The 16614-nt window shown below is 38.9% G+C and overlaps 1 protein-coding gene across 2 annotated transcripts in view; it reads right to left on the bottom strand.

Annotated features, from left to right (window-relative positions):
- The window catches only part of ABCC8 (ATP binding cassette subfamily C member 8), an 82851-nt gene that overhangs the window by 46400 nt on the left and 19837 nt on the right, over positions 1 to 16614 (bottom strand). For both annotated transcript variants that reach the window (XM_082316958.1, XM_082316959.1), the window contains exons 7-11: positions 15938 to 16102; positions 13773 to 13928; positions 6626 to 6760; positions 4972 to 5134; positions 111 to 151 (exon numbers count right to left, since the gene is read on the bottom strand). In XM_082316958.1, coding sequence (XP_082173084.1) covers positions 111 to 151; positions 4972 to 5134; positions 6626 to 6760; positions 13773 to 13928; positions 15938 to 16102 — 660 coding nt within the window. The remainder of the gene's footprint in view (positions 1 to 110; positions 152 to 4971; positions 5135 to 6625; positions 6761 to 13772; positions 13929 to 15937; positions 16103 to 16614) is intronic.

Here is a 16614-nt window from a genome sequence, read left to right as displayed (position 1 = left end):
TGCAACTGTGTAGCAGGTTTGCATCCTGTCCTCCTCCTTCCTCATTTCCACATCACTTACACTTGAAAATGCAGTTGTAATTAACACTACTTAGAAAAGTCCATACTTACTATAAGTACAGCTGCAATTGGTATTGCTGCATTCATAAAGACTGTGAAGGAAAACACGTAGGAACATTTAGAAACAATTTCCATTCAGACATGCTAAATGTTAAAATACTACTAGTACTGGGTTACAATGGTATTTTCTATGCTTAAGATAGGAAAAATGCGCAACTATCTACACACATCAGTATGTTGTTTTAAAATGCCTACAGTTTACTTCACGCCATCAGAACAGACAGAACCCAGCAGTGGCTGATGACTAATCTACTGGTTTTGAGCTGTGGTCAGCTCACATGCAGTTCAGGCAAGGGACGCTGCAGGTCTCCGTCTCACGACGGGCAGAAAGGCCAAGCTGGTACAAGGGCTGGTGAGCGACTCGAGTACCCGGCAGTGAGAGGAAAGGAGACCCCGCAGAGGCTGCACAGGCCATAGCGCGGGGGCTGCCCCGCAGGCTGGCGCACGCCTGGCTCTGCCCCATCCCGCAGCCCAGCGGCACGACCTCCTGGGAGATCCACTGGCGCGTACGTCGAGTTGTGACCTACTTCTGGGGCACCACCTCTGAGGTACAGGGCTTTGTGGCCCCCTCAGGTTTCAGGATGCAGTTCAAAGGGTAAGGAAAGATTGGCAACCCTGCACTGTATCATTGACTTAGTTTACTCTTATGGAGGATTTACTCATCATTTCTCCTGCTTTGTCAGGCTTGGCTACTTTGTGGATGCCCTCAGGAGCCTGATACAGGTTCTAACGGTACCTAAATGTGGAAGAGCTTTGATTTCAGCGGGGCCTTGAGTTATTAAAATGCAAACAATGAACCAGTTTCCTCCCTGACCTTGAGCAGTGTCTGTCTTGGTACCCTGGATTCCCTCACTATAGCAACTCATACATTACAGCATTCAGAGGTTATCAGACAGATAGATGGGGAGAAGCAAGCAAATACCATTTCTGTATTGGGGTCTCTCTTAGATCGGGCAAGAATATGGGTTAAGAATGAAATAATAACCAGTTATCCATCTGGGAGCTTGAGTCAGAACCAGAGCTACGATCTTACCCGACACGTCTGTCCCCTCTGTCGCAACCTAAGGATATTATTTAATCATCACCCTTTCATTTTGACCTTTGCTCATTTCATGAAGTAAACAATACAGAGAAAAAATATAGAATCTATAGCGAAAATAGAATTAAAAGATTAGTACACATGTAACAGAAGAAAGAGGCTAGCAGCTTCTTTTTTGTTTAAACTATGCCTGTCCTTTTTTCTTACCAGGTATAGCCAATGTTCAGTAAAAGCACTCCCCAGTTACTTCATCTGAAGTGGAGTGTCATCATTTGACCCACAAATACTTCTGGTTGACTGTTTGGCCATTCTTTTCTGGGCATAAACTCCCTGAAGAACTTAACATACTCTCAGGTGTTCCTTTTTCCTACATTTAGAAGCTTTAATGAATCCTATAACATACTTGTAAACTCCGTACTCAAGCTTAAATAAAACAGCTGTGTTATTTCATGTAGCTCTAATTCCTTGACAGAGGGGAGTATTTGAAAATATAGGTATGTTTTTGTATATAATTCCAAAATAAAAGCTTAGCCTTTAAAAGATTACTATGTATTAAAGCCTAGAAATTCATAGTTTACTCCTCACCCTAGAGCAAAAAAAATATTTTTCTGAGGAAAATGTTCTTGTCTGTGTTGGAATACAAAGCAGCTTCTGTTCAGACTCTCATTGCTCCTAATGATTCTACTCCCTGCCCAGTTTTCACACTTTGTATAAACTTGAGGTAGTTATGGCACAGAAAGTTTGAAAAAAGGGAAACTTGCTGCCTGCAACTATGGACTTAATTCTGTTAAATTTGCAATTTGCCTTTGAGACTGTGACAGTACCTGAGTTTGCTATTACGAATGCATCTGATGAGGGAATCTAGTAAAGCTGATAAGCTTCCTAGAGATGGATCCTGCTCTTCTGCTGTCTATGAAGCTGGATATATTAAATATACTGTAGGGCTGGTAAAGCTGGCTGCAGTTAAGACAACTAGGGTCACTTGGTGGCTCCCAGGAAGTCAATCTGAATTTTGCTATTATGTGAGATCACAAGTACAGCCAAGGACTTCACTTCAAACATCTTATTTCAAGCAAACCAATAAGAGCTTATTGAACCACTGGAATTTGGTTGGTTTTTGTTGTTGGTGGTTTTTTTATTTTATTTTTTTTATTTATTTTTAATTTATTTATTTTTATTTTTATTTTTTCAATTATGCAAGTGTACAGAATAATAAAATGTTTTCTAAAATAAATCTATTTTGCAGCTAAGACTTTTGGTTTAATTAGAATCAGCCAGAAGTACTTCGTTACTGGAAAAAGGCAGACTGAAAACTGGTAAAAACATTTTCAGTCATTTCTGCGTATTTTAGGATAGTAACTACTGTTATTTTCCTGTGAGAAAGTCTGGAGTTACTTTGCTTATGACAGATTAGCCAAAAATTCATAGAAATAGGAAAACCACTCCTTTCTTTCTCTGTCTTTCCTGAACATATAATCTACAATAAATCCTGTAAAACCAAACATAGGGTAACCTTACTAATCAGTATGAAAAATATTGCACAGGAATCTTCTTTGCTGCAGTTAAAGAATTCACTGCTGAAATTCAAAAGGTGTCACTACCAACTTTGCAACCCAGCTTTGATTCTGGTGGGTACATTTCATTAAAATTATAGGACGAGCTAATTTCTATAATAGCTCTTTTAGTACGTATGAACAATTCCATATATGTACAAACTGTATCCCAGCACAGGGGCGAGGCAGATGAGATTCAATTGCCATGCAGTCTTGAAATGGAATTTTCTTGTGGTCTAGCCAACACTGCTCTGAAACTTGTAGGTATATTTTCTGTAATCCAATGTTAATCTATTCCTCATGAATAGAAGTAGCTCCAACCACATTCTTTCACTCATGTTAATAGCTAAGTGTATTTAGAAAAGAATTCCAGAGTCTATTCAAAACTGTATGTTAAAAAAAGTATATATAAAAATCTCATTTCTGCTTTCTTATTATTCTAGGAAGTGTCTGCCTTCCTCTTGATCAGTAATACATAAAATCTTGGTCATCTCCAGCCTTTTCCATTCTTTTTTTTCTTTCTTAAAAAAAAAAAAAAGAAATCATATGTTCACTATAATATTAGCAAACACACTTTGTGCTGATTATACCTGTTATTCTATTTATACTTATGGTAAGAAAAAAGGCAAGTTCTGCTATATTTATGTTCCCTTTTTAGTCTGCTAAAGTGCAAGTTTGTATAGATCAGTGAATTTCTATTGAAGACTGAGGGCGTAAGGAACTCCTAGGCTGAAACTATAGGGACAACTTCTAAGCCAAAATGATATGCAACATCAACATAAAAAAGCTGCAATGGTTTACCCCAGCTGAGAAACTGATCTACTGTGTCTTACACACGCATAAATATCACACATAGTACAAAACAAGAATGCAAATGCAAACACTGTTTCAAGAACATCAGTAAATATTTAGAATTTTTTTTAATAATACGTGTTCTTATTTATGTCACTATTTCTTTACAGAATAGTCAGTACACTCTTGGGATGAATACACCTTTTCCTAGCTGTTACAAATGATACTGTGAGGATTTAAAATCAAATAAGCCTCCACAGCTCCTTCAGTACTACAGCTGAACCTGCGTCTCTGACTATAAATAGATTTTAATGCCACATGAAGCAGTGCAAACACCGGGAGCCCATCTGTGTTGATCTGGGTGTAGGATGGAGTTTCCGGTCACACAATCCACTCCAGCGAAACTCCATTTTATGTCAAAATGGAAACTACTCTCGAAGCACAGAGAGCTCAGGATCCCCAGAGAGGAATTCTGGTCTCAGAAGTCAAGGTAAACCTCAGCTTAATTTCAGTTAAATTCAGTGGGATCAGGATCTTTCCCCCAGAGTGCATTACCTATGTGATCATTCGGCAGGGAAGAAAGTCAGCCGCACGTCTCTTGGGCGAATGAAATCAAATAATACTAACCAGACTGGAAGTTATTTTCCTAAGGCGTAGTCTTCCTTGTTAGTCTAGAAGGTATTTGTACAGGTCACTTGTGGCATTTGAATACTCACTAAAAGTTTCCGCTTCATTAATATCTCACAGATTATATGAACAGCATTCTTCAGTATGACTTTACTAATTATTTCTAAAGTATTACAGTAGTAATTATATAGATGTTACATATGATATCCTCAAATACAGAGTTCAATTGGCCCTAGGTCTTTTTAAAAGGATGATAAATGCCTTAAAGAAGCTTGAAAGATAACATGAGACAAAAGAATCTGGATATGGAATGATGAAATTGCCAGGATTCTCCTATTTGTCCTTTCCAGGATATAGAAATGGTCTTAAGAATCACTTCTTTTTATAAGAAATCAAAGTTTTGAGTAAGAAAGCGTAAGTACCATCTGTTGGACCTTCAATGCAAAGACAATTCCTGTCACATGTTACGATACACTCATTGTGCAAAATGTGGAGGGGGGAGAGAAATATCAACAAAGGCTTTTTCCTGAATGCTATGTTATAGAGGAGAATATTGCTGGCTGAAGGTAGCCTGCGAAACACTTGTCCCTTAAAAGCTTTTCTCCAGAAAAGTTAATGCTATGAAGCATTAATCTTGACTTTCTCTTTTAGGCGTATTTCCCATACAGGCAAAATTCTACTGAATTAAATGGAAAGTCTGACTAAATGGAAAGCAAGGAGTACGGATCAGAGCCTAAAGCAACTGAAACAATCTCAACAGAGAAATGGTAAATTCATTAGTAGCTAATAATGCAGTAGGACTTCAGCTGAACAGTGGATTAGAACGAAGGAAAAGACTTACTGGATATGGAGGTATAAAGGGCAAAAGACTTGAGGCTAGTCATTTCTTTTTGTCTGGTTTCCTCTACACTGCTGTGAAAGATGTGTTCCCAAGCATAGAGTTTAAGGAGCTTAATGCCTCGAAGCATCTCATTTGTCTTCTTCAGTCTCTCATTGGAGTACTCCTGCAATATTTACATACACATTTGAAGAGTATAATTAAAGCGCCTGTCCCCTAAACATAAGGATCACACAAAAATTTCATGCAGCCCCTTACAATCAGTCAGGTATACTTTACTAGTTCTGTCCATTCAGATGTTTTGTTGTTGTTTTTCACAAAGGCAAGCTTCCCTAGAGCTCAAGTAAAAAGGCTGCTGGCTTGCACTCCTAAATCATATAGCTTGTGCTGAAAATTTTACTCCTGTCAGCTTTCTGATCACTTGCAAGGCAGCTTCTCATGACTGCTACTGCCCAGCACAATGGCTGGATTTTCAACAGGCACACTGACAACATATGGAGGGGATAGGAACACGCAGACAAGCTACGACTGCGGACACGCTCTGCCCAACCAACATGATATGGAAACAACGCCGCCAAGCTTCAAAGCAGCAAGGCCGCATTAGCAAGAAGCTGTGATCCTGTAGGGAACCTTGACTCTGAGCAGGGCCAGCTGGCTCAGGCACAATACATTGGTAAAGTTACACTCCCAGGAAAGCATAACTGGAATTCATGCTGCTTCCAGTTTTCAGGCTAGCTTGAGGATCTTCGTACTGCACTACGCTGCACAGCGGAGACATTTCTAGCACAAAACACACTGCTCCCATCTGCAGGAATTTCTAGGTGATGCTGACTGACTGTCTGCTTGGATGCTATGGGGATGAATGCTGTCTACGTTCCTAGAAGGGTGTATAGTGTTGATTCGAAAGCATTACTGTTCACACAGGAAGGTGCACAAATAACTCTCGTTACCACCCATGATTCGTGGTAGAAGAGACTTCAGCAAGCTGTCTGGCTCCATTACAGGTTCATATGGCTTCCTTGGCAGTGCAACAGTCACTGAACATGGGGATAAGGTTCAGAGCAGCTGGGCATGGTAATTCCAATGAACCAAAGTAACTTTTTTGGCAGTGATGCAAGCAATTCAAATTATAGACAAGCCAAGTCAGGGACCAAGGAACAGCTTGCGACTGAGCAGACCTCTAAGCTCCCCGGTTGAGGAGCATGCTGTGAGAGTTAGGACTTTCTGTAGCTTATTTAAATAAACCACTTTGATAGATTTCCAAAGCTATGATGTATCTGGGATCTGAGTTTGGATGCAGCATTCCCGCTTCCTTTCCCCTTGGACAGCTTGCCCTCCACAATTCATTTATTTGTGCACCATCTGACTGCACAAAGCCATTTCAATCAATGATTACTGACCATTTACATTTGCAAGTTAGAAAGATCTTAAGTTTTTTTGCTTTCAGGGAAACACATACTTTTTGAAAAAATATAAACACTGAAACCTGCATCTTTACTGCTTACGCTTATCATGTTTTCACATTCTTGAACATTACCGATGTTTGAGAATCAGTTCTTGGTCAATGTCCGTGGTTAGCTTTGTAATTCCAAACACAGACCAATGCATAATGACCAGAGGTGACACTTACATCCTGCATGAGTTTGAAGACACTTACCAGGGTGCTTCTCTGTGCCTGTGAGAGTTTTGTTGCTACAAAGTACTGAACAGGTGCAAGGACTATGATTACTGCTGCTCCAATTAAGGCACTGATTCCAAGAAGGTAGTAGAGCAGAAGAACTCCTACAATTATCTGTTGGAAGAAAAGAAAGTGAGGGGAAGGCTTGGGATAACTTCGCTTCAGATATGCACCACAAAGCAATCACAGGGTCTCCTGGTTTCGGCTAGGATAGAGTTAATTTTCTTCCTCATAGGCGGTATAGTGCTGTGTTTTGGATTTAGGATGAGAATAATGTTGATAACACACTGATGTTTCAGTTGTTGCTAAGTGGTGTTTATACTAGTCAAACAGTTTTCAGCTTCCCATGCTCTGCCCAGTGCACCAGAAGCTGGGAGGGAGCACAGCCAGGACAGCTGACCCAGACTGGCCAAAGGGCTATTCCATACCATCTGACATCACGCCCCGTATATAAACTGGGGGCAGTTGGCTGCGGGGGGCAGCGATTGCTGCTGGGGAATGGGCTGGGCATCGTTTGGCAGGTGGTGAGCAGTTGCATTACTCGTTTTTCCTGGGTTTTGTTCCTCTCTGTTGTTGTTTTCCTTTTCACTACAATTTATTATTCTTCTTCTTTTTATTTTGTTTCAATTTCAATTGCTCTTACCTCAACCCACGAGATTTCTTACTTTTGCCCTTCCGATTCTCTCCCCCATCCCACGGGGGGGGGGAGGGCGAGCGAGCAGCTGTGTGGTGCTTGGTTGCTGGCTGGGGTTAAACCATGACACAGGGTAACCGGAGAGCACGTTCAAAAACAACGGCCTCTGCAGCTAACCCTACCCCCAAACGTCATACGTTCTGCACCGCTGGCACAGTGGGGTTTGATCAGTCAGGGTGTTCTGCCAGAGGACCAAATACCACCCAGTGTTCCTCCCCAGCTTGTGGATTCTGTGTATTTCCATTTCATGGACTCCTCATTATGGACAGTAGAAGAAGGTTGTATAGATTTGCATATGTTCTATAATGTAACTCTCACAGCTATTTAAAATAACTTTATTTAAAAATAAATAAATTTTTAAAATCTTTAAATAAAATTTAAAAGTTATTTTAAAATACTTCCAAGTAACGCATTGAGATATTTCCTTTACAGTCACTATTAAATATTTTTCCCCCATTGGCCAGATGACATAGCATGCATTTTCTCTGACTTATAATTTTTTTTTTCTTCTTTGACATTTAAGCATTTTTACACCAGGGAGAAATTACATCTCCCAGTTTGATCAGAACTCACTGGTCTACAACACATAGGACTTCCACAAAGAAGGAATGCTTCTTTGCTTATTATAGAAACTACTATGAAATATTATTAGAAATATAACTGATCCTGTAACATATCACGAAGAACCTCCACTTCAAATAAACTCTAACATAAACTTGCATGGAAATGTTTTAAGGATGCACAGTACCAGACTGGCAATGACTGTTAAAAAAAGGTTAGAGAAACAGCTTAAGAAAAAAAGGTTTGTCTTTGGATAAATAAGAATGTGGAGAGCCACAGTCGGGATGGAAAAGGATACTGTAAGCAGTTCAATAAATGCAAAAAAGACGTACAAGCTACCAATGTTAATTACCGCTACTCTAATGACTGACTCCTGAATAATCTGGAGCATTGAAGTCCATATATTTATTAGTATAAGCTGATAAATTAATCAGAAGACCTAGTGATAGGAAATTAATTTCATACATCATTTCCCTTAATTAAAAAAAAAATTGGAAATTTCCTTAAAGCGTTATCTACTACTCATTATATTTGCATACTCTCATAACCCTCACAGAAACACTATCTTCCATCATTTCAAAGCTCAGTAGTCATATGTCCATCCATTCCCACACATATTTATGGGAATTGGGTGTTTCCATGAAGAAAAATAGAGTCCTTAGTTTCCACATTTCCATCTTGACATTTTCATGAAATTAAGGCACATGGAGAGAAAATACAGATTTTTTTTTTTTTTTTTCCCTTAACAATCCTTTGATGCCTCTCTGCAGATGAACTAAACTAAAATGTGACTCTTAAAATGAGTCACAGTATTTATTTAGGAAATATGCGGTAACATGAAAGTAAAGTCCTATTGTATATACACCACAAATCTAGTAAGAGCAAAGGTTAAATTGTAAATTAAATTTTTTTTTGTGACAAGTAAACGAGCACTCTGCTTCCATCTGAAGTCAGTAAATCCATGAGTGTATGAAGCCAAAGAAAATATGCAAGGCCTTTGGCAGATAGCACTGGCAGAGCTCCCCTCCAAAACATGAAATGGTCTTGGTCTTTACAGATCAAGATAATTCATTCCCAACTGCTTCTTCATGGGCAAACAATCTAGGCACTTAAAATACAGGAAAGCATTGAACAGTGCACAGTTAAGAGATGTTAAAAAATACAAAATCAATGTGGAACACCAACTCCTGCTTTCCCCTACTACTGGTTGATTGTCAAGGACATTATGGGACTGTCTGGTTCTAGAAACAGAGCCTCAGCTTCTCACATAGACAAGGGGAAAGCTGTTCTAGCTATTGGATCCTGAGGGAGTTGCTAGCTCACAGCCGCTTTGCCCGTCCCGCATCCTGGCTATTGAAAGGGTCGGTCTTTGCAATAAAAATTCCATGTTTTCACAATAGATTAAAAATTATCCCATTTACATTGCCTTTATATTGTGACAATGAGGGAAAACTTTCTTAACATATTTATCATGTACGGGCAAAAAATATATTCTCAATGTAAGTATGTGAATGCTTGTATCTGAAATGTGCTGAAATCTGTAAGCATTACTGCAAGTAATTCTATATTTATCATACCGCACACTACGCAGTCAAGAATAAACAGTATGTAGATAATATCTGAACTGCTGGCGGGCAGTATCTGGCAGCTGGGAAGGCTCTCATTAATATTTCTGAGAAGGTAACAATCGTATTTTTAAAAAAATGTCTAATGAAACAATTTGCTTCCCTTTCATCAAAATCCCAAAGCTCTTACCTGCCAGAGATATATATCGCAAGCAAGAAGCTCACCAATAGCTCTAGTTATTTCATCTTGATTATTTATTGAAGACAGCAAATACTTTCAGCCAGAAACCGCTTTGTGGCCAGTTTTGAAAGAGACAAACATCCTTTCATTACAACTGAAAGCTATCCCTGCCAATGAACCAGAGATATGAGAATACCGGATTTTTTTAATAATCACAATGAAGTCAAACAAGGGTGTTTATAAAATGGAGGCAGGGCAGGGGGAAGCCTTTACAGGGTCTCATTTTGCTCCCAGGGTTTGAGCCAAACCTACTGAGGACATCTTTCAATTGATGGACAGCCCCAGGCCTCTTTTCATTTATTTCAATGGCCTTCAAACAGTAACTTAAGGCAATGATAAAGCTCCTATTGACTCCAGTCAGAGCAAAGATGGGGCTCAAATTACCTGGACTGTATAGAAAACGTAACTTGTTATGAATGGCTAGGTCTTCTAGTCAAGGATAATTACAAAATCCACAGCAGATACTGAAATGCTGATTGTTAGGTCAAGAGCTACAAAACAATTAAAAACCTGTTTTAAATAATACTGAAGCTTGTTCAACTTTTTATTAGCCATCTCTCGAGCATCCAGTAATTGCTTTCACTGCCTCATACAACATGGTATTGAATGAATGTTGTGGCAACATGTTTTGGAGAAACCTTTGTGACCACCATGACTCATTGATTTGTGCCTTGCAATGCATGCACCAGCCACAAAACTGGAGCGTGCTTTGACACTGATAGTCCTGATCTGGTAAGGACCATCGCAGGGTGAACTTTAATGCAATTGTAATCACATTTTCAGAAGACTGTCAGGAAATCTTTATGAGTCCATGACTTCTGGCACATTAGAGCAAAATGTTGTTACAGAATATGCAATGAAATTGGCTTAATTCTCAGTGGCACTAAAGCGCTCTCTATACTGAGCTGCCAGAGTGGTCTTACAAAAAGTGTACATGAAATTGGTACCTCTTACATAGCCTGTTTTAGTAACAGACTTACAATGGAGACTAAGCCTAGGGGATAATTGGATGCTAAACGTTATCATTAAAGGGGTGGACTCTTCTTAATGCCTCATAGCTCTTTCAGCAATATCATTTCAGTAGTATACAATCACTAACTTCTTACTGCAGGGTACTTCTAGTAAATGGATAAAAAAATACCCTGATATCCAAATTATTACTAACAAACTGCCAACCTGTCACCATATTTCATATATTTCATATTAGTTTCTTTTCATTATAGTTGTCTTCTCTTTTGCAATTAGAAATCAATATTAGCACATGTTCCTCGAGCATTGTTTTTTTTCCCCCCACTTTAAAATAACCTGGTTCCCATTTCCCACCCCCACCCCCAATTTCAGGGAAACCATCCTGATGCTAAAAAATAAGTCAAATTTCTTTCTGAAAATTCCTGCTGGTAATTGCTATATTCATCACCCTTTTTTAATTCTAGAAAGTAAAAATATTTTTAACAACTAGTATATAAGCCTCTCCAGAGTAGATCAGGAAAACTAGTCTATACCCCAATGCAGTTACTCCTGCACAAGAGAGAGGTAAATGTATTTATACTGTATGAATGCAGCCACACTATGACCTGTATACACATGACTACAATGATTTTAAATCTTATATTTTAACAGGTATAGTTATATACAGCTCACATGTAGAGTAAATGCAAACCCTAGGCATGAAAGCATGGTTAAAAGAAGCTATCAGTTAGTAAGCTGCTGACTGTTTACATCTTAATGTGCTCACTCTCCTGATTTGAGGCTTTACACAACTCTCATTGGGGTTAGCGAGAGTTTTACCAGAGATTCAGACAGATTTCTTCTTCCTCTGTGTCCTACTGCAGTCTCGGAAGCAGTCTACCCCTCACTGCCACAGAGGTACTAGAAGACATATGGTAACATATTAGATTTCAAACACATATAGCAAAAGTGTGAAGACTCCCAGAGTATTTCAAGAGGACACTAACTGGTTTTCCAGAGAACAAATACTCCCCAAAGACTGAGACTACACAAGAGGACACAAGACACATTCAAGAACTCACTATCACTGACAATGAAGAAGGACCTGCATTACCCCTCCCCAGTATTTTCCTCGGTGAGGAAAAAAACAAATTCAGGGAAAATAGTTAAACCAGGGTTTTTTTCCACGTTAGGAAGTTAATCTGGCTTATCATGCAATCAGATGATTTTAAGACCATTAGAAAGGAGGACTTGCTCATCTGATCTGTAGCAGCTTGACCAAAACCTCTTGTTTTCGACAGCAGCAACTATACAACCCACTTAATTCTAATATGTATCTTTATTGTCAGAAAAGAAATCCAGATCTCCTGATGGCCAGCAGTCTAGCACCTTACTCTTTGAAGGACATTCATATAATTTATATAATCACCTGAATGGCTGGCTTTTCTTCCCCATCCCCAGCTTTTCAATGTAATATTCTTACATGCTCAACATCTTATAGAAGAAAATCACTAGTATCAGATGTTGATGGACACAGAACTCCTAAGCAACACTCCTAAAGCCATGCTAGAAACTGACTGGAAATGCGATCTGCCAGCTGCAGTCCATATAGTGTCTCACAAAAATTATTTCATTTATGGGCAAGAGCAGGCAACCCAAAATGCAAAGCTGCTGGGTAGATTACTTGCAGCTTCCCGACTTCCACACTGGCCAAATCAGCCTCTGCATAGTGCTGGAACCAGACCACCTTTGTGACATGAACACAATGGTGTTTTCATTATGTTTTTGAAACTAAATAATATTTTTAAAATATACTGAGTTAATCTAAGCTCTGCTGCCTCTTTTGTTTATATTTACTTTTTGCATTGAAGCCCTCTCAACAAAAATATACTGAGTAGCTGAAAGAAAGCAGAAAAGAATTGCAGGGTAGTGTATTAATAGCAGATTAAACTATGTGCTTTACTGTCAGTTTTCTCAGGAAATCCCTAAATGGAAGTGCAGGAGGTTTCTACAGTTTTGTTTAAGTATTGGCTCTTCCAAACTAAGTAATTTGCACTTTTCCACCATTTCAGTAAGTGTGAACTTTGAAAAATGATCCAAGGTTGTACTGAGACTGCTCTGACCTCCTACTACTCTGTGCTCTACCCTCTTACTAGCTTAAACGTGGCCGCCCAGTGAGATTCACCACTATACAGACTCAGAGGAATACTGCATCACTGAAAAAAGACTAGTTTTCATCAGATTAGTCTTTCAGTAGCTCCACAAGCTCATGTGACACCACGCACAATCTATAGAGCTGGAACAATGAAGGAGGTAAAAATACCATGTTGGACATCGCATACGAACTCCTGTTTCGGTAAGGGAACAGGCTTAAAATTAATTTAAATCAATTGTGAAAGTACACTCTGAGATGGGACTCTGCATTCCTCATCTTAAAGGCTTGATAAGACAGTTGTATTTCACTGGGCATTACACAAGGCTACAAGACATGGGAACCAGGAGTCACGAGGCGATTGAGTGTGACTCAGAACAGTGGTCTGCTCCGTGTCACGCACATGGGAAAGGAGATTGAAGGGATGAGAGTGGTATTTAGAGACAGGAGACCAAAGACACCAGAGAGAATAAAGTAGCAAAATCATTTCATATAACAAATGAATCTGTGGAATTTTGTACGCTAGAATCTGTCATCCATGAGGCAGCAGTAGTTTTAAGAGATGTCCAAAGGATCGTCTCTAAGCGATAATATTTTTTAATGAACTGCTACTTCCCTTGCTTCTGCTAGGATTCAGAAGACAAATGATTGCAATACATCCCTGTTAACTCCCCTGATGTAATAAATGAATGCACTTGAATAACATAACCTGCTGCACCCTATAAATTCTTGTTACAAATGCAGGGCATGTTTGGCAGCAGTCAAGATCCTAATACAATCCTAAATACCTAGAGTCCTGTCACAGATGTGAAATATATTACATACAATGTTTCTAGATATTAACAGCTTGAATCTTATTTCAAGTTATTCTTTAACTTTTTTAATATCTCTACTTTCATAAAATACATAGGTAATCACTACAGACTGATGCATATTAATAACAAAAGTACGTTCAATCTCCTTACCTGTACTGGCATAGCCCAAAGGTTAGGGCAGAGGAAAAAGAACCACATCAGCTGATTTGTGTCTATGGCAACCAGGTTACAGATCTGGCCTGCAGTCATCTCCCCCATAGACATGTTAGAGGTTGAAAGCTGCATAATTTTATTGTATATTTTTGTCTGGAAGAGAGATCAAAAGGTGTTAGCATATAGAAATAAAATAAGATTTCTAGCTCCATCTAAAACACAGGCGTAGTCCAGCATGCTGAGGGAAACCAACATTCCCAGTAACTTGAATGAAAAGCTTAAAGTTTGGCCTTTTGTGTTATGATGAAAAATTTTAAGCTGCTGTCTTGTTTTTCACTCACAAAAAGCACAGTGCAATTAGGTACGTAATGGTTGTCTAAGTACTGCCTTTTTGCATCCGTGTGGATCAGTAAGAGAATGAAACCTTTACTGCCCCATAGGCCCAAGAACCGTATTAACAACCGTGATTTATACCTCCAGCTTCTCCACAGAGTGCCCTTGCTGTAACTGGTGCTAATAAAATATTATTACATTCAGTACATAATAGGTCAATATATTATAATCCTTGTTATTTTTCTCTGGAATTGATGCAGGTCCCATCCAACCTCAGAACCATGTTCCTGGCTGAGAATGTTGCTACAGTGTGGCTGGAGACCTCAGTCCCATCACGAAGTTTAATTCACAGACAACTCATGTAACAGGTCTGATTCTGTACCGAGTAAAGTGGTTGCCTCTCGCGCAGCATCAGGCACCATGTATAAAAATAACTTAATACACAACGATGAAAGTGTACTTTTACCAGCTGGCTTGGTAAAAGGCTACACGGTGATGCTTCGCAGTCATGAGGCTTAGCTGACAGGAGGCACCCTGATTCAGTAAGTGCCTTCGGATCAAGTGCCAACTGTGCATCATGAAGCATAAAGTCATACAGGACACAGGTGCAGGTTTGCACAGGGGAGGAAGAGAGATAAAAGGTTTAAAGAAAATTGAAAAATTATAGGCAAAAAATTGTATTAAAATACTGGCACAGAAACTGCCATTAACACTAATTCTGCTGCTTAGACTGATGGCTAGAAATTTTCCAATTTGAACAGTCCGACTGCTGGCATTATCTGGGCCTCTGTATAATAACCAGCACAGAGAACACAAAGCTTTTCTTAAGCAAAATTGATGGGAATGTAGCGATATTTTCCAGCAATTCCCCTTTTACGCTTGCTGTGGTCCATGTATTTTTCAGTTAGTTGCAGCTCTTCTGCTTGATAAAAGACGTGCAATTTTTTTATATATATTTTAGGTCAAAATTTTATTTCTTTAGGAATTTTGTACTTCATTCTAATAAGGGAAAAACCAATGGACGGAATCCAGAGGTCTGGCAGCTGACAAGTGCTTCCAAGTGTAAGATCAAAAGAAGATTAAACAATTACGCTGCTATTGAAAGCATCCATCATGCAGACTCTCACAGGATCTATGTAGTTCAGTGGATAAGTAGTGTAACTTAGAAGGCTGTCTTTCAAGCTGTCATAGGGTAGGTTTCAGCCAGTGCATGCGGCAATATCGCATTGAAATCTTACACCTAATTCTCTCTTTTCCAGGCACAGATCTTTGTATAGGACATAAAACTCTGACCTGCTGTTTGCAGTTATACAATGATTACGGACTCCATTTTACCAGTCTTACTTATGTTCAGTAATTAGACTCCACAATGCCTGGCAGATTTTGTGGCACGACCCATGGAATAAGATACTACTCCATGCATTGGGAATACAACCTATCCTTTTGTCCAAAGTATATTTACAAGACATTTTAAAGCTGTATTATTTGCATGGGATGTTACAAAAACACACCTTCGAGATGGGAGAAGTGTAGCTCACAACCTAAATTCTTTCAAAAGTTACGTTCAGTTTTACTGTCAGCAAATTTATGCTCAAAAGTAAGAAGAAATACAGCACTAGATGTTACAAATGTTTATATAAAATCATCAAATAAGATGCAGAGAAAAGAGAGTATAGGTCTAAGTTAACACAATCTTTAACAGCAACAGTTACATTCAATACATGTCTGGAGGGAAGCGTTTCAGAATTTAACGACTACAATTATAATTTGTATTTAAAAATACACATATGATTGTATGAAAATAGGTTAACTAATAATATATTGGCTACCTGTATTGCGCCTCTCAGGTTGATTCCTGTTTCAATAGCAACATAGTATGATGCTTGGAGAAAAGTCCTTTGCAACAGAAGGGCAAAGAATAAGAGTACAGCCAAAACATAAGCATTGGACAGGAACTCTTGAGACGAAATAAAGAAAACACCAAGAATTTTAGTCTATAAAAAAAGAAGAAAGAGAAATCAGGTGCAATGGTAATTTAATTACCAGGTTTGCATAATTAATAAGCAGAAATAACCACAGTTTATTATTTTGAAAGTGCTCCCAACCTGATCTGAAACCCCACAGTTTATCAGTTCCAGGGAACAGTCATATAATGTGCCAACTCCGTGAGCTTTATTTAAATGCAGAATGACATTTATAGGATTTTTGATATCCTTCCAAAACTCTAGGACACTTTGAGTAACTCCATACAATCATTTGCTAAAAGATGCACACTGCCCATTGTGAGAAAGGACTAGTTAACGTCCTTTTGGAGAAATTAGTCTCCTTATTTTAGCACCTCAGGTTACTGAACATTAAAATGACCTTCTCAACTTGCTGAAAACACATCCTTGCAACTCCTGGAACTATGTACATTATTTTGGTTTGCAGCATCCAACAGGTTTGTTCAGCATTTTTATTTATGGTCATTACCTCCTAGCAAGTTCATGACATCACCAACGTACAT

The sequence above is a fragment of the Platalea leucorodia genome, assembly GCF_965183815.1.
Source record: "Platalea leucorodia genome assembly, chromosome: 7".
NCBI classification, from domain to species: Eukaryota; Metazoa; Chordata; class Aves; order Pelecaniformes; family Threskiornithidae; genus Platalea; species Platalea leucorodia.
The sequence above is the reverse complement of the archived record's forward strand: the minus strand, read 5'-3'. Positions and strand labels throughout refer to the sequence as shown.